Source organism: Sorex araneus, chromosome 1 (genome assembly GCF_027595985.1).
Source record: "Sorex araneus isolate mSorAra2 chromosome 1, mSorAra2.pri, whole genome shotgun sequence".
NCBI lineage: Eukaryota > Metazoa > Chordata > Mammalia > Eulipotyphla > Soricidae > Sorex > Sorex araneus.
The window spans coordinates 1,406,190-1,429,458 of NC_073302.1; the positions used below are offsets into that span (position 1 = coordinate 1,406,190).

General features: G+C 67.5%; 1 protein-coding gene across 10 annotated transcripts in view; it reads right to left on the reverse strand.

Annotated features, from left to right (window-relative positions):
- Window positions 1-17,472, reverse strand: part of VAV2 (vav guanine nucleotide exchange factor 2) — a 49,217-nt gene extending 31,745 nt beyond the window's left edge. For all 10 annotated transcript variants that reach the window (XR_008629337.1, XR_008629336.1, XM_055132986.1 and 7 more), the window contains exons 1-2: window positions 17,163-17,472; window positions 7,151-7,267 (exon numbers count right to left, since the gene is read on the reverse strand). Coding sequence is in view for 8 of the 10 variants with exons in the window: in XM_055132986.1 (XP_054988961.1) it covers window positions 7,151-7,267; window positions 17,163-17,366 (321 nt within the window). In the remaining 2 variants the exon portion in view is untranslated. The remainder of the gene's footprint in view (window positions 1-7,150; window positions 7,268-17,162) is intronic.
- Between the last annotated feature and the right edge of the window lie 5,797 nt (window positions 17,473-23,269).

Genomic DNA, 23,269 nt, shown 5'->3' on the forward strand with positions numbered 1-23,269 from the left:
CGGCCGGCCCGGGTTCAAGCGCCGGGAGTCACTCCTGTGTGAGCAGCCCCTGAGCATCGCGGGTGTGGCCGGATCAAGGGGCAGAGAGGGCGCTGGCTGGGCAAGGCCTGGCAGGGGGCGGGGCCGGGCAGCGGGCAGCCCCCACTCGTGCCCCGCCCCAGGCAGCCGAGCCCCAAGCGGGTCCGTCCCTGCGCCTGCCCCAGCCGTGACCACCGACACGCGGGGGACCCCAGAGCTGCACAGGCACCCGAGACTCCTGAGAAGGGCGGCACAGAAGCTTCTGGAACAAGCACCCACCACGCGTGCACGCGGACACGCGTGTTCACATGCACTCCCGCGAGTGTACAGGAACACGTGCTCACACCTACTCACACAAATACGCACGCCAACGTAAACACTGCCGTCACGTGCACACACAGCACACATGCGCAGACGCACACCCGTCACATACGTGTGCTCACGTGAGCACACAGGCCCGGAGATGAGTGCATGTGCACAGACGTGTACAAACACAGGAACATCCATAGGTGCACGAGTGCATAAGCACGTGTGCACCAGACAGGCGGGACCGGCACGTGGATCTGGGGCGCAGGGAACAGGGCGGGGCTCCCAGGACCCCCGCGGCGCACCGCGCCTCGCCCCAGGGATCGCAAGGCAGGGCCGGAAGTGACGTGCGGCCCCCACGCCCCAGCCCGGGACGCAGGACACGCCCCCCCCCCCCCCCGTCTCTGGACAACGTGTGCACACACATTGAGCATCAGTCGGGGGTCCAAAGCCCGTGGGCGGGGCTGCAGGCTCAGGCCCCCCGACCCGGGTCTCGCCCGTGAGCATCACCGCGTGCCAGGCAGGCCTCGGGGTTCACACCGGACTCCAGCGGGCGGTGCCACAGGCCAGAAGATGCGGCACTTCTACTTCCCTGACACCCCCTGCCTGGCCCCCCCCACACTCCCCCGCCCCTCCCCACTTCACCCCGACATTCCCTCTCCCAGTCCCCATCCACCCTGACATTCCCCCTCCCCCTGCTTTCTGGGCCCCGCACAGACATGTCTCTGGGCGCTGGGAGGGACAATTAACCAATGAAAATTTAATTAACTGGATGCAGACAGGAAAAATCACAGCGCCGGAGCGCCACAGGGACGGGAGCCGGGCGTGGGGGAGGGGCGAGGGCGACACTGCGGGCCCCAGAGGCCCGGGGGCGTGGACCGCGGCATCCTGGGAGGCTGGGCCGCTCGGGAAGCTTCCCAGACTGGTCTGAGCAGACACCGAATATCATTATTGCAGCCTTGGCCCGGGCCGGCGGCCAGGAAGGGAACCTCCCGGAACCTCCCGGAACCTGGCGAACCCCGAGAGGGACCCAGCCACAAGCAGCCACCAGAAGGCTGCAGCTCTCAGGGCCTCTGGGCAGCGGGACAGGGCAGGGGCTGGAGCAGCACACAGGGAGGGGCGCGGGCCGGCCGAGAAGCCCTGGCCCTGGGTCAGGACACTCTGGGGGGCACACCAACTGTGCTCGGGGCTCACTCCTGGCTGAGTGTTCAGAGATCACTCCCAGAGGGGCTCAGGGGGCGAGATGGGGTGCAGAGGTCGAGCCCAGGTCAGCCATGGGCAAGGCAGCTCTGGCCCCTGGTTCTGGACACGCTGTCAAGCACCACTACTTCACCCTGCACCCAGCGAGAGGGCAGGCCTGGCCGTGGCCCAGGGGGAGAGGGGAGCACCCCACGCGGGAGGGCCACACTCCACCGAGGGGAAGAGTGCCAGGGTCCTGCGGTCTCTCTTTTCCCTCCCACTAAGGCGGTGATGGAAAGGCCCGACGGACTGTGGACAGACGCACAGACAATGGGGGGAGGACGGAGACGCACAGATGGGTAGGTGGGTGGGTGGGGTGAGCAGATGGGGGAGGGGAGGGGTAGATGAGCGAGTGGGTGGGTGGGTGGTGCCGGGGGATGGGCGGGCGGTGGGAAGGTGGATGGACGACTGGACGGCTGGACGGACAGGAGAATAGAGAGAGACGAGGGGGTCCCAGAGCGGGTGATACTGCTACATGAGAAACTTCAGAAGCCAGAAGTGACTTTTTTTTTTGGCTCACACCCAGCGGTGCTCAGGGGTTACTCCTGGCTCTGCACTCAGGAATTACTCCTGGCGGTGCTCAGGGGACCATATGGGATGCTGGGAATCGAACCTGGGTCGGCCGCGTGCAAGGCAAACGCCCTCCCCGCTGTGCTGTCGCTCCGGCCCCCAGAAGTGACTGTTTAGAAAGAGCAGACGAGGCCAAGCTGCTACAACGCCCAACTAACACCGGGACTTCCCTGCAGCCGAGAGCAGCCGCCAGCGCCCAGGAGGACCTGCCCTCTCTGAGTCGGGGACCGTCCGGGAGAGAAGCGGGCGGTGGGGAGAAAGGGCAGTCTTGCCCTCAACGCCCTCCCGCCGCTGCGACCGGCCAGATTCCGTGTGGATCCCGAAGTGGCTCCCAGGAGGGGCACAGTGCTCCCACGGACGCAGAGCTGGGCGCACGGGAGCGGGGCGCAGACTGTACCCTCCACCGCGCGGGGGCCCTGGCACCCCTGGGCCTCACGCCAGGCCTCAGCGCTGAGTAACCAGCTCACACAGAACAGCGGGGGGTACCCCCAGGGGCGGGGGGCCTTGGCACTGTGAAGGGGTGTGGGCTCAGAGCTCCATTCTTGGGCCACCCACCTACCTCCCACCCCCACCCGGTACCCCCTCCAGCCCCTCCCCCCCAGGACCCCCGGGCTGGCACAGGCTGCCAAGCCTCTGCTCGGCTACCAGGCGGGGCAGTCCCTGAGCCCAGGGGCCAGTGCAGCGGGCAGCAGGGCTGGCCGGGCTCTGACTGCCCCCGGGCCCCGGAAGCTGGGGACCCCGTGGGGAGTGTGTGCCCCCGCACCCCAGCAGGAAGGAAGGAGGCAGCGGGCCGACTGCAGGCACCGGGCAGGTGGGTGGGCCACTGCCACACACCCCGGCTCCAACAGACCAGACGCTGGCAAGAGATGCGGGCGAAACGCGAGGGCCAAGGACAGGGATGGAGGCGGGTGCACCTGGGAAAGGGCCCCCCAGCCACGCCCACCGCCCCCTCCCTGAGGCCAGAGGTCCCGGCCCCAGCACCAGCCGCCCCCGACCCAACCAACAGCCCGGCCTCGGCCCTGGAAGCCACTGAAGAGCCGGGCCAGCTCAGGCTGGAGCCCGCGAGTTCGCGCCTCTGTGCCCACGCCCGGCCCGAGCGGGTCCTGCCGCAGAGGCCAGCGCGCCAGAGCGGGGGGGACGGCCTCAGCAGCCAGGGGTCCCGACCCTGCAGATGCCCGAGGACGCGGCACCCACCTTCCTGCATGGGCCTTTCCACGCAAGCGTGGGGGAGGGCAGGGCTGGACGAGCGTGAGCCGGGCCTTGAGCACGGGGAGTGTGGGTGCGTGTTTGCTCGTGTGTGCCCCAAAGAATGCACATGGGCGGGGCTGGAGCGACAGTACAGCGGGTAGGGCGTTTGCCTTGCATGCGGCCGACCTGGGTTCGATTCCCAGCATCCCATAGGGTCCCCCGAGCACTGCCAGGAGTAATTCCTGAGTGCAGAGCCAGGAGTAACCCCTGTGCATTGCCGGTTGTGACAAAAAAAAAGAAAAAATGAACACAGGCAAGCGGGTGAGCCCATGTACCCCGAGTGTATGTGCGTGTCCCTGCAAGTGTGTGCATGTGGCTGTGAGTGGGAAGTTGGGACGTGGCTACCAGCACAGAACCGAGGGGGTATGCACAAGAGGGTGTGTGTGCATGAGGGAGTGTACATGAGGGGGGTGTGCACATGGGGGTGCACATGTGGGGTGTGCTCATGAGGCGGTGTGTGCATGAGGGCATGGACGTATGTGTGTGGGTCTGTGTGCACATGGGGGGGTTTGTGTGGGTGGGTTTGTGTATGAGAGCACATATGGGTATGCGCACAGGAGAGTGGGTGTGTACACATGTGTATGGGGGATGTTGGATACATACAGGTGTGCGCAGATGTGTGGGAATGGGAGTGTGCCCTATAGGTGTGGCTCTGTGTATGTATACATGTGGTATGTGTGCACATGGGTGGGTGTATGTGTGCATGTGTGTGGTATGCGTATGTGCATAATAGTGCTTGTGTGTGCATGCACAAATGTGTGCACATGTGTTGGATAACATTGGTTTGTCCTTCCCCCGCCCCTTGCAGGGAGCTTAGGTTTACTGAGTCACCCATCACAGTGCTCCCGAGGCACTCACATTCCTCTGTGTTTATTTTTTGCAGGGGTCACACCCAGTGACGCACAGGGGTTACTCCTGGCTCTGCACTCAGGAATTACTCCTGGCGATGCTCGGGGGGCCATATGGGATGCTGGGAATCGAACCCGGGTTGGCCGATTGCAAGGCAAACGCCCTCCCCGCTGTGCTGTCGCTCCAGCCCCTGTGTTTATCTCTGACTTCTCTGTGCTCTGCTGCCCCTGTCTGTGAATCACCTGTATCCCCATACAGGACCCCGTGACTTGTACAGTCAGTTCTTCTAAGGACTCTGGGTTTTGTATTTGTAAGTGAAATATTGCTTTTCTCTCCCCTATACCCTTTGCAGTTTACCTAGAGCAATGTCCTTTTCGTAGAGACACAGGAAGACAACTGACGCTGTGCTTTTGTAACGGGAGTTACCTGACTCCAAATAAAATTCATTCCTGGGCATCTTTCATATTTACTCACCTTAAACCTCAGTTGCCCTTAGTTCCTAGTACCCCAAAAGCAGGGTCCTGATGAAGGGACTGGATAGACACAGGGCAAGCTGTAAGCTACCCTGGCATCGAAACAGGGCGGGCTAACTGGCATAAAACTTGTAACAAGTTAGGAGCACGGTCATGGACAAACTCTGTCAGAACCCAAAGCAAAAGTGCCTGGATAAGGACCCTGCTGGGGTCAGCAAGGACTGATCTGGCCTGAGGACTATAGTCTGGGCTGTCTGGGCTATTGATGTCCCTTTAAGCTTAATAAACCTCTTACTGTGTCCACACAAAATAACTAGAAATTATTAGGAAGTAAATTCAAGATGACCGTTTACCTGGATCTGGACTAAGGGGAGAGTAATATGCCCCGAGATGGTGCCCGCCCTTGGGCGGTGCAGGATAACATTGGTTTCTCCCTGGCTTCAGGGAGCTTAGGTTTACTGAGCTACACCCATTACAGTGCTCCCGTGGCACTCCCATTCCTGTGTTTATCTTTAATCTCTTCTCTGTGCTCTACTTCCCCAACTGGTCAATCACCTTTATCCCCAAATCAAACTCTGTGGATTTGTAACTGCAAGTGAAATACTGCCTTTCTCTTCTCCTTATGTCCTTTTGCATAGTCTATTTCAGAACAATGTCCTTTTTGTATGGACACAGGAAGACAATTAATGCTATGCTTTTATAACTTGGGAGTCAATTGACTCTGAATAGTACTTATTCCTGGGCATCTGTTTTCTCAAATTAAGGCGCAGTTGCCCTTAGTTCCTAGCACCCCAAAAGCAGGGTGCTGATGAGGGACTGGATGGACCCAGGACAAACTGTGAGCTACCCTGGCATCAAAATGGGCCAGGCAAGCGCCATATTACTTAATTGTAAGTTAAGAGCATGGTCATGGACAAATTCTGTCATGATCCAAAGAGTAACAACTGGATTAAGAACCTGCTTAGGATTAGGAAAGACTAATCTGGCCTGAGCACTGTAGCCTTGAGATCAATAGCGAGATGCCCCCAGGAGAGCCACCCTACAGGCTTGATGTTATCTCTTACTGTGTCCATACAAAATAACTAATATTAAGAAGTGGAATTAAGGGGCTGGAGCGATAGCACAGCAGGTAGGGCGTTTGCCTTGCATGTGGCTGACCTGGGTTCGATTCCCAGCATCCTATATGGTCCCCCGAGCACCGCCAGGAGTAATTCCTGAGTGCAGAGCCAGGAGTAACCCCTGTGCATCGCCGGGTGTGACCCAAAAAGGAAAAAAAAAAGAAGTAGAATTAAGATGAATGTGTAAATGGTTATTGAACTAACCACCCCTGGGTGGTATTTCGCCCCTGAGCCACCTCCTGGCTGCAGAGCAGGAAGGCTTTCCTATGCTGACTGTGCTACCCCAATGCTGAGGTCGGGCGCGAGACCAAGGCTGCGAGACAGAGTGTGGAGAGACTCGCACAGGGGACAGCAGGGGATGGGGATGGGGGGCAGAGTGAGACCGGAATGGGGCACTTGGTGAGACTGGAGCAGGCAAGTGGGGAGAAGGGAATAAGGGGCAACTGACACCAACCCGCCCGGCGGCCCTGTTCCTCCTTCATGCGTCTGCTGGCGGGGGCGGGGAAGTGGCTCATGGCACTGAACACACTGTGCATGTGGCAGGCAAGTGAGACCACGCCACCGCCATCTCCTTGCGGTGAGTTTATCTGTCCTAGAAGCAGCTTCCCAGGGACGGGCTCGCCGTCTGTGGGCTGTGCAGCCGCACCTGTGTCATTCGCTGCCCCCAGCCCCGGGATGGGCCAGAGGAGGCCACGGGGGCAGGGCGGGATGAGGGCAGGGGAACTGGAACGGGGCACGCGGGGCCTGGAGTATGGGCAGAGGGTGACACTAGAACAGGACGGGGACTGGAACCAACAGCCGGGCGGCCCCACTCCCTCCTTCGTGCCCCCGTTGGCGGCGGCCAGCCAGGGTGGGGACGACTCGTGGCCACTGAACACATGTGGCATCGCCCAGACATTTTGAAGACACACACGTGTAAGTGTATATGGTATACGTATACATGCAAGTGCATACGGTGTATGTGTACATACATGTGGCAGTAGCGTATGTGAGTGCATGTGTGTACTTGTGGGTGTGTGCACATGTGTTTATGTGTGGACATATGCACGTGCTTGTACATGTGTGCATGTGCATGCGTCTGTGTGCTCCTGTGTGTATGTGTGTGGGTGTGTGCCCTGTTCCAGTCGGCCGTCCCTGTGGCCAGCTCACGAGCCTCAACCCTGCTCCCGGCTTCACCACATGACGGTGGCCACGGTCACTCTCTGAGGCCGGGACACTTCCAGGCGCCACACCCAGGGTCTCCTCACCACCAGAGCCGATGCCAAGGAGCACTTCGCCCCGAGCACACAAGACGGGGTGGTTCAGTGCTGGCGGGGCGAGCTCACTCACCTTCCCGAAGTCCCGGACATCGAACAGGTCAAAGGGGTCGAAGAGGTCAGAGCTGCGGAGTCCGAACACATCGTGGCCCACCCGGAGGAAGGTGCGGATGTTCTTCAGACACAGGAACTGTGGGAGAGAGGGACCGGTCAGGGCCGCGTCCAACCTGCCTGGGGCACCCCAACCCACCCACAGCCTCGCCCAGCGACTCAGCACACGTACACATGAGAACACATGTGAGAACACGAGTGCTCACACATGTGCTGCACACGCCTACACGTATGCATGCATAGTGCTGCCTGTGTGCGTATGGGGACACCTGGACTCGTGCACATGTACGTGAGGGCACATGGGTGCGCTCCACATGAGGCACAATTCTACAATGCACATACACCCCATCCTAAGGCACAGACCCCCCCAGATACTGGACACGTGATGGGGCCCCACGGACAGCCACAGAGGCCGGAGAGCCCGGAATTCCCCGACGAGCCCCGGGCACCCCTGCGCTGGGCTCGCCAACGCGTGGGGGGCGGGGCAGGGCCGGGCTGGGGACGGGCTGGGGACGGGACAGGGACAGGACAGGGACAAGGATGTGGACATGCAGACGAGGACAGAACGGGACAGGGCCTGGGGCCGCGCAGCCTTGAGCCCAGTCCACCGGAGTCTACGTATCCATCCACCAAACTCCAGATGCCCAAACTCCAGGCGCCCGCGGGGCGCAGATGTGGGTACACCCCGGGAGCTGCCGAGGTCAGGGGCACAGTGTGGGGGACCAGAGCCCAGCACTGGGCCAGGGGGTGTCCTCCAGGCCAGAGCATGGCCAAGGCCAGGGGAGCTGGACAGAGCCAGTGCAGACGCCCCAGTGGCTGCGGCGTGACAGGGCCTAAGAGCAGTGGGAGTGGACATGCAGGGGACAGCATGACCCACAGGTCCACCCCGGGGAGTAAGTAAGCAACAGACCACGGGGGCGGCCACGTGCCCGCAGGAGCTGCCGGGCACACCCGGGGCAGAGTCCACCCTGCCCGTCTCTGGCTTCCGCCTGCGCCTCTCTCCGTCCACCCGCCCGCGGCGCCTGGCCCAGAGCTAATTACACGGCCGGAGACTGGATGGCCGCCATGTGGGATGGGGCTCACGGCCCGGCCCAGCGCCCACCGCCCCCTCGGACCCCGCGTCTCCACACAGAGCGCGCGGGCTGGGCTGGGAGGAGGAGATGGGGGCAGCAGCTGCTGGCCACTGCCCAGAGGGGCCGCACCGATGTCCACACCCCCGTCATGCGCAGAGGGTGATAAGCCGTGAGGAAACAAGGCCCCGAGGCACGTCCCCCCCCACCGTCCCTCGGCCATCCCCCACGGGCGGGGCCTCAGAGGCTGACCAGGGCGGGCTCTGGAGGGCCCCGAGGACGTCTCACCAGGCGCTGAGCGAGCAGGAGCAGCCCGGAGAGGGACCCCTGCCCGCCCCGCACATCTCTAGGACCCCCCTGCAATGGACCCTCAGCGCCCACACCCCCCGGCACCTTCCTACACTCCCCGGCGTCTGCCCACGCCAGGGCATACGCCCACATGTCCGGTGTCTGTCTGTCCACACACCCCGGTGTCTGTCTGTCCACACGCCCCGTGTCTGTCTGTCCACACGTCCGGTGTCTGTCCACACGCCCCGTGTCTGTCTGTCCACACGCCCGGTGTCTGTCTGTCCACACGCCCGGTGTCTGCTGACACCCTGCTGGTCCCCAAGCCACTGCCCCAGGAAACCTGTCCCCCTGCCCTGGCTGTACCAGGAGGGGGTCCGTGGGTGGCAGCAGGTGGGCGCGCTGGCCGCCTGCTGTTCTCCTGGCCCTCAGCTCGGCTCGAGCCTGGCCCGGGGCGGGGAGGAATCTCGGGTTTAAGGCTCTGGGTCTGGTTCTGGTCTCAGGAGTACTCCTGGCTCTGTGCTCTGGGGATCAAGCCTGACCCATCTCCTGGGCCTGCTTGATCTGGGGTCACCGGGGCAACACGGGGCTCAGAGGCCACGCGGAGCCAGGCACATGCTTGACGAGCCCCCGCTGCCCCCCAGGGACGCTGCCTTGGGCACCCCGCACGGGCACCCACTTCTCAGACCGAGCACCCTGCCCAGGGCCCTCCGGCTCTGACCTCAGGGACCACCGGTCTGCGCCACAAGCCAGAGAAGCTCCACCAGGCTCGGAAATCAACAGGGGAAAACGGAGTCCAGTCCAGTGGGCAGGCTGAGCACTTGTGGGGCACCAAGCAATGAGCACCCACAGGAGACTACACGGCAGGCAGCAGGGGAGGAGCTCTCCTGGGCCGAGGCCGCTCGCACACCCCTGCCTGCACAGGAACCATCCCCGGGGGTGCTGGCCAGGGTCCCCCCCCCGTGTCACAGACACCCCCACGCCAGCCCAGAGAGCCCAGCGGGGCCTGGGACACTTTGCCTCAGTGTCCCGGCAGGAAGAAAGTCTTACAGTTCTGACGCGGGCCCAGCTCAGGGCAGCTGTTCCAACGAGGACAGCTGGACAGGCCCCTGCAGCCTGCCCCAGGGGGACGCGTGGCGGTGGGAGACGGCCACACCCTCGGCCACGCCGACACTAGGGCCACCCCAGGCAGCGCAGCGCGGGGAAGGCCGGGCGCCGGAAGGCCCTGGGAGCGAGACACGGGTGTCAGCCCAGGGTGACACCCGCCGGGGGCAGCACGGGGCAGGCGCTGGCCCTGCACAGCCGCCACGGGCCCGAGCCTGACCAGGAGTGATCCTGAGCACGGGACCAGGAGTCAGCCCTGAGCACTGTCAACATAGTCCCAGATCCCTCGGGACGTCTGGGTGAGGCAGGACCCCCCTTCTCCGCCCCAGCTCGGTGGGCACCCAGAACAAGCCCCTGCCTGCCGCGCAGTGAACCAGCCCCCATCTGGGAGAGGAATTAATCCCCCTCTATTTCTGGCCTCCAGGCCACCCCAAAGGCTTCATTTCCATTTCAGAGGCGCAGCTGCGGATCTCCAGAGGAGGGGGTGGGCGGCGGGGCTAGACCACCGGGCTGAGGCGGGGGCTGCGGGGAACCAGCGCCCTCGGATTCCAGCCCGCGCACCAAGCCCCGCCCTGGCTGCCAAGGGGTCCCCAGCGCACCAGGCTGAGGCGGGAGGGGCCGGGCGGGTGGGCTAGCGGCTCTGCTTGGTGCCTAGTGCCACGGGGGGCCGCAGCCTCAGGACCGGGCCCACGCCAGGGCCCACGCGTGCACACGCACACGCCCTCCACGGACAGCACCGCCTGGCACTGCCAACTCCACCACACGCTTGCACATACGCATGTGCATTAACACGCATACACATACTCACAGGCGGCCGACGGGGTGTGGGACCCCGGGGCAGAGACCCCAGCCACGCCCACACGGCAAGCAAGGCCGGCTGCCCTCCCGCCGCTGCCACTGCTCACAGGCCACCAGAGAACGGCAGCCACGCAGCACCCACTCCCCAGCTGCTGTCCCCAGGTGCCACAGGCCTTTCATGGCATCCGGCCAGGGACCGGCTCAGGACTGGCCCTGAGCCCACCCGTGCCAGCACACTCGGGCGGGCAGCACAGAGCGGGCACACGGGGCGGAGCGTGTGTGGGCCCGTGTGGACACAGGGCTATGTACGTGGGATGGAGCGTGTGCAGGGCTGTGTACGTGTGGGGCGGAGCATGTGCAGGCCCATGTGGACACAGGGCTATGTATGTGGGGCAGAGCATGTGCAGGGCTGTGTATACGTGGGGTGGAGCATGTGCAGGGCTGTGTACACGTGGGGCAGAGCGTGTGCAGGGCTGTGTACACGTGGGTGGAGCGTTGCAAGGCTGTGTACATGTGGGACGGAGCGTGTGCAGGGCTGTGTACACGTGGGACGGAGCGTGTGTAGGGCTGTGTACACGTGGGGTGGAGCGTGTGCAGGGCTGTGTACACGTGGGGAGGAGCATGTGCAGGGCTGTGTACACGTGGGGCAGAGTGTGTGCGGCCCGTGTGGGCGCGGGGTGCAGGGAGGCGCCTCCCTCCCGCGCCTCCTGGGACGCCCACACCGTGGGAAGCAGCTGCTCCCCCCATCTCCGGGTCACAGCCAGGCGCCGGAGTCCCCAGGGAGCCACAGCCACCGAGCAGCCTCTGGCCCTCCCGCTCCCCGCCAGGGGAACTCTGTGGGCCGCACCCACACGCCCACACGGCGTCCAGCAGCGCGTGGAAAACCAAATCAGGGGCCCCACCCCCTGCACCCCCCCCCCCCGGGGCCGAGGGAACCGGGCAGAGGCCTCAGGCGGGGGGGGCACAGGGAGCCCGATGCTCAGTTTCGGGGTGTCGCCAGGGTGACGGGGGCGGGGGGGCGCGGCGGGGAGGGGGCGGGGCAGGAGGGCGGGGCGCGGCCAGGCGGGAGCTGGACTCTGCTGCCCTGGGCGGGGCGCCATTGTTAGCTGGGCAGCAGCCCTGGGCCAGGAATGTCCCCCACGGCTCCAGGCGCACCCTGGGGTGGGGTGGGGGTGGGGCGGGCAGGGGAAGCTGAGCTGCTGGGAAGGTGCTCAGCCCCGGGGCTATTTCGGGAGAGGCCACAGAGGCGGGAAGTGAGAGGGCAGCGGAGCGGAGCCCCAGGCCGGGGCCAGCTGGAGGCGCCCCGGGGGAGGCTGGGGTGCAGGCACAGCAGAGGACAGACCCCCGACCCGGGGGTCCCGCCAACCCCGGCTCTGGGAAGGGGCTGCGCGGGGGGCCCGACCCCCCAGCCGAGGTGGAGTAGGCCAGGGAGGTGCAACAGGCTCGGGACTGTCCGGGACTGGGGTGTGGGGGACGGGTCACTGCTGCGGTGCGGGAGTGCCCAGCCTGCACCCCTCGGCCAGAGCCTGGGGGTCCCCGTCACGGCAGAAACGGGGGTGCGCATGGCCTGGGCCGGGTGCAAGCCTGGTACCCCACTGTCACCCCAGACGCCCCACACCGTGGCCTGCCCCCTCCCCGCACCGCCCCAGGTGGGGGGGGGGGCGGCTCCGGGAGGGGCCTGTCCCTCGCCCCGGAGACTCGCCTCTCCCGCCCACCCCCAGACAGGGCAGAGGGCGAGCAGGCCCCCAGGGCACCCGAACCACACTGAGGAGAAGGCCCGGGGGCAGGGAGGGCTCTCCAGGAGGAGGGGTCCCCGCCCAGCCCGCCCATGCACACCCCAGAGAGGGGGTCCAGGCCCCAGCCCCGCCCAGGCAGGGAACCGGGCTGCACCTGCCGGCCCCACTCTACCCCATTCACCTGCCTCCTTCACAGCAGGGCCGACAGCCCTAGGGGGCTCCTCCAGCTGTGCTGGCCCCAGGATCGCCCCCCATCTGCACCCCTAAAAGAAGCCCCGAGGGCCAACCATGCCCATGATGTAGCTACTTCAGAAACAAACACTCCGCAAAGCCTGTAGGCTGTAGGCGGCAGGGAGCTGGGGGAATCCAGGAGGACTCCCTGGAGGAGGGGAGGGGCCAGCAGAGAGGCCTGAAGCTGCAGCACGGCTCCGGGAGAAAGTCCACTGACAGCACAGGGAGGAGGTGCCAACTCCGGCCAACCCGGACTCCCTCCCCGGCACCACACCTGGTCGTGCGCGCCCACCAGGAGTGAGCCGAGTGCAGAGTAAGTCGGAAAAAGGCAGATGGATGAAGTGGCCAACACAGGGCCGTGCCGGGCCCAGCACACAGGCCACGAGCAGACAGCGGCCTGGTACACGCGTGTGCGCATGTGTGTGCTCGTGAGAACACTGTCAATGTGCACCTGTGTATGTGCACACTGCTGTGCTCAGGAGTGTATCTGCATGTGTATACGTGTCTGCACATGTGTTCACACGTGTACATGTGTGTACGTGTGTGTATACACACACATACACAAGCACGCATGTGCGAGGCTCACAGTGCGGGGGAACATGTTCTCGGGGCGGGTGGATAGGCGGGACCCTCACCACGCCAGGTCTGGGCAGGGTCAGGAGCTCTTGTGTCCCCTGGAGGCTGGGCCAGAGCCCGGCGGCCCCCCCGCACAGCCGGGGGTCTCTGCCCACCCGCGGGGAGTGACCACGGCAAGGCCGCAGAGGCGTTAAGGGCAGGGCGGCCGCTGGGCGGAGCAGCGGATACGAGGTCGCCATCCGGGACACGGACAGAGGATGTTGACGGGGGACAGCGGCCACAGGACTTCCTGGTGCAGACAGACAGGCCAGGGCAGTGGCCGGCCGGACACAGGCGCCCACTGCCCACGGGCGGCTGCAGTAGGGGGGGCGAGCAGGGCGCTCCCCGCCCCGCACATGTCCCGCGAGCCCTCCAGGGGTGCGGCCCGGACAGGCCCTGCAGGCCACACGTGTGCCAGGGACGGGGGACGGCCGATGGCGGTGGGCACCCTGCCCACCCCACGCCCGCTCCAGCCTGGCGGACAGCGCAGGGCCAGAGGTCAGAGTGGACGCTGCCTGGCCGGGGCCACTCCGGACGCCCAGGGGTGTGGGGGGAAGCAGGAATCTGACGCTCTGGAGCCCGGTGCAGGCCACGGCCCCCGAGAGCACGAGGCCCTCGGCCCTCCGCCAGGCGAGCACAGGGACAGCACGGTCACCACAAGTCCCGCAGGCCCAGGCGGGAGCCAGCGTGGGTCACTCCTGAGGGGCTCAGCTCCCGGGGTCAGTCCCAGGGGTCAGTCCACAGGGGTCAGCTCACAGGGTCAGTCCCAGGGGTCAGTCCACAGGGGTCAGTCCCGGGGGTCAGTCCCAGGGGTCAGTTCCGGGGGTCAGTCCTGGAGTCAGTCCACAGGGGTCAGTTCACAGGGGTCAGTCCCGGGGGTCAGCTCATGGGGTCAGTCCCAGGGGTCAGTCCCTGGGGTCAGTCCCAGGGGTCAGTCCCTGGGGTCAGTCCCGGGGGTCAGCTCACAGGGTCAGTCCCGGGGGTCAGCTCATGGGGTCAGTCCCAGGGGTCAGTCCCTGGGGTCAGTCCCAGGGGTCAGTCCCTGGGGTCAGTCCCGGGGGTCAGCTCACAGGGTCAGTCCACAGGGGTCAGTCCCGGGGGTCAGTCCCGGGGGCTCCGCGCAGGAGCTCAGTGGGGGTCTCCCCAGCCCGGCCCCGTGTGCCTGTCCTGTCGGCCAGGGGCAGCCAAGCCGGCAGGGACATGCCTAGGAGTGAAGGACAGCCGTGCCCCACCACAGCGCTGGACAGGCCGCGGCCACGCCTGCCCTGGGGACGCAGCGTCAGCCGGGGCAGCAAGTCTTCAGCCCCAGCCTCGGACCCCGGGTTCACGAGAGGTGAGGCCGGGCGCCCAGACCACAGACCCGGGCCGGGGCCAGATACGCAGCGCCCTCGGGGCACGCCAGAGGCACCTTCAAGACCACCTACGCGCCCACCGCCCGCCAGTGCCCACCACGCCCCCGGGCAGCACAGGCCGGGGCACAGCAGGAGTGGGCAGGAGAGGCCGTGGCCTCTGCCCTCACGACTGGCCGGCCTGGACAGAGGGAAAGCCCGGGGGCCTGGCCCTCTGCACAGCGTCCAGCGGGGCGTGTCCGGTCAGGCCCGAGGCACCGGAAGCAGCACAGCTGGGAGAGGTGCCCCAGGAACTGCGACCCCTTCACGGGAGCCGGGGGGGGGGGGGGGGGGAGGGTCGAGTCGGGTTCAGCCGTGCTCAGGGGTCAGTCCTGGCGAGGCCAGTTCTCGATGCCCTGCCCTCCAGCCCCCCGAGTGCGAGCCTCCCTCACCTGTGCACGCCTCCCTCACCTGTGCACGCCTCCCTCACCTGTGCACGCCTCCCTCACCTGTACATGCCTCCCTCACCTGTGCACGGGAGCGGGGGGGGGGAAGGGAAGAACGGGACCCCCACACCATGAGGCCTGGTCGGGAGCCCCCACCAACACCCCGCAGGCACGAGGACAGCCCCCCCCCCCGAGGTGTCCGGGAAGCAGAGGAGGCTCCGGGGGAGAAGCCTGAGCCAGCTGCCCCACGGCGGGCCCTGACAGGCAGCACCAGGCCCTGCGGGGCTCCCAGTGCAGGCCTCGCAGGGGTCCACTGCGCACAGAGCGGGGGCAGAGGAGGAGGGGATGGCACAAGGGAGGCTTCCTTGGAGAGGGGGCCCCAGCTCACACACAGGCGCCTCCAGGCCGGAGAGCAGCACAGGGGGCACGAGGGGGGGGGGAACACCGATCCTGTTCACAGCTGTCCCCATTCTGTCCCCGAGCCCCATGTGGGCCTCCCAGCACTTCCAGGAGTAAGTCCTGAGCACAGAGCCGGGAGTCAGCCCCAAGCACAGAGCCAGGAGTGAGCCTGAGCACAGAGCCAGGAGTGAACCTGAGCACAGAGCCGGGAGTCAGCCTGAGCACAGAGCCGGGAGTCAGCCCCGAACACAGAGCCAGGAGTCAGCCCCGAGCACAGAGCCAGGAGTCAGCCCCGAGTATAGAGCCGGGAGTCAGCCCCGAGCACAGAGCCAGGAGTGAGCCTGAGCACAGAGCCGGGAGTGAGCCTGAGCACAGAGCCAGGAGTCAGCCCCGAGCACAGAGCCAGGAGTCAGCCCCAAGCACAGAGCTGGGAGTCAGCCCCAAGCACAGAGCTGGGAGTCAGCCCCGAGCACAGAGCCAGGAGTGAGCCTGAGCACTGCCTAGTGTGGCTCAAAACAAAAACATCCCCAAAGGGGGGTGTCTTCCAGCGCAGCACAGGGGGTGCAGGCCGGAGACAACCCCGGGCCGGTCCGCTCTGCGCTGGGCTTCCTCCTGGCCCTGGGCGAGGCGGCCCTCACACGCCTCATTAGCAGGGTGAAGGCCGCTGCCTCCAGGCACGGGAACTGAGTAAGCCCAGGCCGCACCTGCCGCCCGACCAGTTCCGCACTCGGGGCAGCCCCGGGGGCAGGCGCCCAGCTGGGCTGAGACGCAGAGGCCGGAGCAGGAGGCGGGCAAGCAGGCAGCGTGGGGCCTGGGGAGATGGGTGCGCACCCCACCACCCCAGAAAGACACCCTAGGACCCCCGAGCTCCGGGCACAGTGCTCACAGCCGAGCTCTTGGTTCCGTCTGGGGTCAGGGCAAGGCACGGGGGGCCCCTTGAACTGGTAGTGGGCCCTCCAGCCCAGTGCAGTGGGAGGGGGGTGCCGAGCCCCAAGTCCTGCCCAGTGGCACGTGGCAGGAGCCCCCTGGCCCCATCCCACGGTCCGGACAGTGACCCTGCTGGGACGAGGACTCTCCCTCTCACCCCCGCCCGCCACTGCACCCTCCCTTCCCCCCCCACACCTGCCCAGCCGCCCACCCTACCCTGACCTGATACCCGGAAGGGCTTCCCCGCTTGGAGGTACCCCCGAGCAAGGGAGGGCCCCGAACCCGCTCCGTCCGCAGGCTGAGTGGCTGCTGGCCAGGGAGGGCGTCCCTGCGTGGTCCTGCTCAGGTGGGGGCCCTCCCTGGCTGAACCCCCAAGTCCCAGGCTGGGCAGCTGCGCCAAGCCAGCTGGGCCGCGCAGGGCTCAGCCTTTGTCAGAGGCCGGCGCTTGGGAGGGGGTGCGCCCGCAGGGCTCCGGGAAACCAGCCGCGAAGCGAAAAGGGCAGAGGCCAGGGGCCACCAGGCCAGCGGTGACGCACTGCCTCCCCCACGGTCCTGCCCCGCAGTGGACGGCGCCGACCCTGCGGGCAGCAGGGGGCCGCGGAGAAAGGTCCCTGCGTCCTGCCGGGCACGCGGCGGGGTGAGGGCCGGGGTGGCCTGCAGGCGGGGTGGGGTGACCCGCCTGACTTAGCTCGCAGGGACCCGCGGGCCGAAGCCCCGCGTATGACAAAGGCCACATCTGAGGGTCCGAGGGGATCCTCTGGGTTCTGGGGTCCTGTCCCAGCCCTGGATGGAGAAGGTGGAGCCACCCGGGACCCCCCCCATGGCCTTCCGAGCCCCCTGTAGGCAACAGCGGCGGGCACTGGGCACTCCCGGGAGTCAGCCCGCGCGGCCGGGGCGGGCGCGGGGCGCGGGGCGCGGGGCGCGCGGCCGGGACGGGCGCGGGGCGCGGGGCGCGCGGCGGGCGCGGGGCGCGGGGCCGGGCGGGCGGCGGGCGGGGAGCGCGGCGGGGGGCGCGGCGCCCGCGGCCGGCCTCACCTGCGACATCTGCGGCCGGAAGTTGATGTCCTTGAGGTCCACGGAGCCGGGGCAGAGCTGGTGCAGCAGCTGGCACAGCAGCACGCCGTCGCGCAGCGCCTGCGCCAGGTCGAAGACGGCGGCCGAGGGCCAGAGCACGCGGTGGTCGTGCGGCAGCACCCGGCAGTCCACGAGCCAGCGGCCGCACTGCCGCCACTGCTCCATGGCCCGCTCAGCGCGCGGCGCGGGCGCGAGTGCGGCGGCCGCGGGGCATCCCGGCCGCCCGCGGGGGCGGGGCGGGGCCTGCGCGTCCTCGGCGCCCCTCACGCGCCCCCCGCCGCCGCCGCCGCCGCCGGGCCCCGCATGCCGAGACAAAGCCCGGCGGCCGCTTTGTTCGCGCGGGCCCCGCGCCCCGCGTCCGATCGGCGGCTCCGGGCTCGGGCGCGCGGGGGGCGCGGGGGGCGCGGCCGGGGCGGGGCGGGCCGCGGCGCCGCCCCCGCCCCCACTTCCTGCCCCGCGGCCGCCGCGAAGGGGGCGGCGGGAGGGGCGGGGCGCGGGCCGCCCCCCGCGCCGCACGCACAAAGGCCGCGGGGCCGGGGCGGGACCCCCTTCCGGCCACTCCCGGGGCGCGGGCGGCCCCACGCCCCCTCGCCGCGCCCGGGCCCCAGCCCGCGTGCCCGCCCGCCGCGGCCCCCCGCGGCCCCCGCGGCCTCCCCGCCGGCCCCCGGCCCGAGCGCGCCTGCTGCCCCCTGGCGGCGGCCGGGGGGCCGGGGGGCCGGGGTCGCCGGGCCGGGGGCGAGGGCGGGGGGCCCCGTGGGCCCCGGGAGGCGGCGGGGCGGGTCCGAGCGCAGGCCGAGCACGCGGCAGCCGAGCACCCGCTCCAGAACGTCCCGCGCCCTCGCGCCCTCTGCGAGCCGGGCGGCTGCCGGGCCAGGCTGCAGCCCACGTGGGGGGGGCAGGGGCCGAGGGCCCGCGCGCTCAGCGCCCGCCCGGCCCCTGGGGTGTCGGGGTGCCGGACCGCCCCGCAGGAAAGCAGAGGGACCTCGGGTACCAGGAGTGCAGCGCCGGCCCGAACCCGAACCCGGTCAGGCGCCGCAGCTGCCGCGCGCGTGGCCCTCGACCCCCTGGTCTGCCCTGCACCGCGGGCGGCAAGCCCAGACCCGGTGTCCTGCTGAGAGCCCCGCCCCCCCCCCCCCCCCCGCCTTTCGGCCCGGGGGGAGCTGGTGTCCCCCTCCCGCAGCTCTGCCCTGGGCTCCGCGCCCCGAATGCCTGCCCGGCCTTTGTACTTGCCGGCCCTGCGTCTACACTGCCAGCCTGCACTGCCCAGGGGCCAGTCCTTCCCTCCGTCTGTCCGCTGCAGACGCGCTATGGGCTCCAGGCAAAGGGACCCGGTGGCAGGCGGGGAGAGAAGCCCGGCCCGCACACACGCCTGATGCTCACACAACCCCGCACACAGCCCCGCACACACGGTCTGACACAGCTGCAAGAGGGGCACTGACGGGGGCTCTCCCGTAGGCCCCAAGACCCTTTTCCCACAAGGTGGGGACCCCTAATTAGCGGGGGACACAGATCAGGTGCTCCTGGCAGCCCCTTCCCCAGGACAGGGGTGGCCGGTGGCTGTCCCCAGGGCCTGCTGCATGTCACCCAGCCCCTGTGGGCCACCCCACGGGCACTGCCGTCCCCCTGGCCCCGGGAGAAGCCGGCAGAGCCCGCCAGGACGGGGCCCGAGAGGAGGCTTTGGGGAAGGTGTCCGCCCGCCCTGGACGACACCTGGACCCGCACTCAGCTGGCGGCTGCCCTCTGATCCACGGGCAGGTCCCAGAGGGCAGAGCAGGGGTGCCTGCGCGGGGGCGCGGCAGAGCTGACGGGAGGGTGGGGCTTGGCTTCACCTCTGCCGCAGACCCGTGACCCGAGGGGCTGGGGGGGCCCCATCTCCCCGCCTCCCGGGCATCCACTGGGCGTCCCCGGGGTCGCCCTCCCCAGCTGGGACCAGGGGTCACCAAGATCAGCCGGAGCACTCCTCCTGCCCGCCTGGGCGCCCTGAGCACCTGGGCAGCGGCCCGGCCCCTCAGGCCCGGTTCACGGGCAGCTCAGCTCAGCCTCCATGCCTGGGGCAAGCGCGGGCCCCGGCTTCTGCACAGGCCCCCCGGAGCCCCACACATGGGGCCGAGACCCACAACAGGTGCTGGCCGTGCACGCGGCCCCCGTGAGTCCGAGCCCCGGCACCCAGTACGGCCCCCCAAGCACCACCAGGAGTGACCCTGAGCGTGGGGCCAGGGTCAGCCCTGAGCACCACGGGGGACCTCACGTCGCCCCCTCCCCCTTGTGCCCACTCACCCTCGACCCACCTGTCCTTCCGTGCACCCACTCATCCTCTCAGCTTCCCACCCACCCTGCCGACCTCCCCCCCACCCCCGTTACCGTCGTCCCTGCGTCTCTCCCGCCTCCGCACCCGAGAAGGCCCCGTGGGAAGGCGTGTTGCCTTCCCGGCACGGCGGGCTGGAGGGGCCCTTCTCGTGCCCAGGTCGCTCCATCCTGGGCTGCATCTCTCAGTTTCCCCAGGGCCGAGGGCGCAAGGGCAGGCCTGTCGGGTGGCTGCGGGGCCAACTTTGGCCACGCCCACCCACTTGCTGCCCCGTTCCCTGGCTGTAGGGCCTCCCCGGAGGAGACAGGCAGTTGGGGCAGCCCCAGGGCCTCAAGCGTCTTGGGATGACGAGAATGTCACAGTCCTGGGGTCCCCGGCTCCGCCCGCCACCGCCCCACGGGTGACCTGGCTGCAGGGGGCCTGCGGACTCCCGCCCAGGGCGAAAGACGACACTGACCACCAGTGAGGGGGCCAAGTCCCTGGCCGCAGGGTGGGTACCCCTTTGCCACGAAGGACACGGCCTCCCGCAGCTCGTCCCGTGCCGAGGCCAGGGCAACCCGTCCCCCGCCCACCATGGCCGCCTCTGACTCAGAGACCAGGCGAGGCCCAGGGGCCAGGCCGAGGCCCGCAGCTGGCTGGCCTCCCGGACTCCGGCCTTGGACTCCATTTTCGGAGCTGCGGCCACCCACTCTGCATGCAGGCGCCCACGGTGGTCCCCAGCACGGCGGGGTCCCGAGCTCACCTTTGGGGACAAGCCTGAGAACGAGGCCAGGAGGGGCCCCTGAGCACTGCCGCTGTCCCCAGCAGGGGCCAAGCAGCGCTGGCAGTGGCCGCCTTGCCGCGGGCCGGGCCTGCTTCTGCTGCCTCGGGCTCGGGCCTGGGGTCCCCCTGGTGCCGCTTGCGAGCAGGAACGCTGGGGGCAATCCCGGACCCCAGCGCAAGCCCCAGCTCGGGCTGAGCGTCTCCCCGGCCCCCTCCCTGCAGACCCTCTCGGGGCGCCACAGGGCTCACCCCACTCCCCGCTGCCCCATCGGGCCCGTGGGTCCGCTCCACCGACCGGGGATGCCAGGACCATGCCCCGCGGGCAGCTTGGGGCCAGGAAAGGCCAATAGCGGTGCTCGGCCAGGGGCTGCAGCGGCACGGAAAGTTCTGGATGGCCTGTGCTGGCAGGGGCTCTGCTGTGGTCGTGTTGCGGCTGTGACGGGAAGTGGCCCGGCAGAGGGCGTGCCGGCGTGGCTCATCCCGTGGTGCTGACACGCGTGCTCCGCGGTCCCTCGCCAGGACAGGACAGGAGCAGGCGGCGGGGGCCAGGCCTGAGTCAGCTCAGACGGAACTTGGGGCTCACACTCGCTCGAGCCACCCCCTGAGTCTTGCCCGTAAGTGGGGGTTTGAGGCGAAGGCGCAGGGCAGAGGCGCAGACCTGCCCGGGTGAGCCCCACCACGCAGGGTCGAGCACCGAGCACCTGAGTACCTCTGGGGGGGACCCTGAATAACTGGGAAACTCCACGGAGATCCCACACCCCATGACTGGCTCACTCGAGGGCGCGTGCGAGAGGGAAAGGGAGCAGCTCCCACACCCCGGAGCCCTGCCCCAGGCCCGTCGCAGCCCTCAGCACCACCCGGCCTGAGCCCTGACCCACGCTGCCACCCAGCACACCCCGGAGCCCTCGGGAGGAGGGACACGGGCGGTGGTGGCTGCACTGGACAGGCGGGGCGGGGGCTGTGCTCACCGAGGGGGTGGAGGAAGTCGGAACTCCCCAAGGACGCAGCGGAAAAGGGGCAAAGGGCGCATGTCCACCTGCCCGGAGCAGCCTGCTGGGCCCGGAGCTCTGGGTTCAGGGCAACTCGGCCAGACCGGCAGCTCCTCAGAACCCACCCACCTGAGCAACGCACCCCCCAAGGCGCCAGGACAGGCTCGCGTTCTCTAGAAAATTCGAGAGCAGGGGCCGGAGTGATAGGACAGTGGAGAGGGTGCTGGCCTTGCACACAGCTGACCCAGGTTCAATCCCCAGCACCACGTACGGTCTCAGAGCACTGCCGGGAGTGAGCCCCGAGCACAGAGCCGGGAGTGATCCCTGAGCACAGAGCCGGGAGTGGGCCCTGAGCACAGAACTGGGAGTGGGCCCTGAGCACAGAACTGGGAGTAAGCCCCAAGCACAGAGCCGGGTGTCAGCCCCAAGCACAGAGCTAGGCATGAGCCCTGAGCACAGAGCCGGGAGTGAGCCCCGAGCACAGAGCCGGGAGTGAGCCCTGAGCAGAGTTAGTGTGGTGGCCAGAGGGTCCATTTCTGTGGCCGCCACTCTTTGGCCTTCCCAAACCTTCCACCAGGAAAGTTTCTGTGAGCTCTCTGCTGCCCTCGTCTGCACTGCCTGTGGCCGTGACTGGCCAGAGGGCAAGCCTGCACATTGTCCCTGCGCCCGTTTCCCTAGTGGGGTGGCAGGGGGCTGGGTGGGCAAGTCCGTACCCAGTCCCCAAGCCAGGGCACATGACCTTGGGGTAAGGGTCTCGGGGGCTGTGACCGCCTGACCTATACAGCACCAGGGCACCCGAGAGCAGCCATGGACCCAGGCCATCACCACGAGCAGCGGCCAGTGGCCCCAGCACGCAGTGCAGGGAGCAAGTCCCCACCCTGCCCCCTCCCTGGGTGGGTCCCTGTGTTTCCACCTCCGAGGCCCTCCAGGTGCTTCATCCCGGAAGTTCCCCAGTGACCCTCTGGTGGGTTCCTGGACAGTTTGTCCCTGAGGTGCTCAGGGGCCCTGCTGGGTGACACAGACATGCCCCACACCCACACCATCTGCTAGGGGAGGTCCCCAGGGGTGACGCCCCTCCTGGGACTCCGCAGGTGGTGCCCAAGGCCGGGCTGTCCGGTTCTGCCCTGCAGGGCCACAGCCCCCCAAACACGACCCACATATATGACCGGAACCGCCAAGTGGCACTGCCATTCACTCCTGTCCGCCGCGAGCCCCAGGCACCCCTGCCTCCAGCGGGGCATCTCCCTCCAGCCACGCCTGGACCCAGCTGCCAAGAGCGACAGAGATAGAGAGATGAAGACAGAAGCAGAGAGACACCTGACCCGGGGGGGGGGGGGGAAGACACGGCTCCAGGCCTGGCCGTGGCAGCAAGCACACATGCATGTCTAACCAGACACACGTGCTTAGTCAAACACACGTATGCCTAACTTGGACACACGCGTGCCTAGTCCAAAACATGCATGCTCACCCCAGGCACACCTGCCTTACCCAACACACATGTGCCTAAGCATCCTTACCCCCGGCGCACGTGTACTAACCAAACACACCTGCCTGGCCCTGGCCTGTGCCTGACCCCGGCTCACACAGGCTGCACTGGCACAGTGCTCTCGGGCGCGTTCCTGCAATTCTGAAGCTCTTGCATTCAAGGGGGCTACTCTCCGGAGTCTGGGGGACTCAGAGATCTCTGGGAGCCCAGTCTCTGCCCTCTGCGGGCAACTTCCGAGAGGGGCTGGGCTGCAGTGAGCCCGATCTCCTGGACCTGTATGCACTTTTGTGTCCCGCCTTCTTTCAGCCTCGCTGCAACCCGAGTATTTGGGTGGTTTTCGGGCTGATTCTCCCTCTGGGGTATGGGATGGAGGCTTAGCTCTTCCGTGTTTACTCATTTTACTTTCCTACTGTATAAACTTAAGTCCATAAGTTTCTCCTGAAGAACAACTTATTTTCTTTCCTCTGGAGCCACGTCGGGCGATGCTCGGGGACTACTCCTCGCTCCGTGCTCAAGCGGGTCGGCA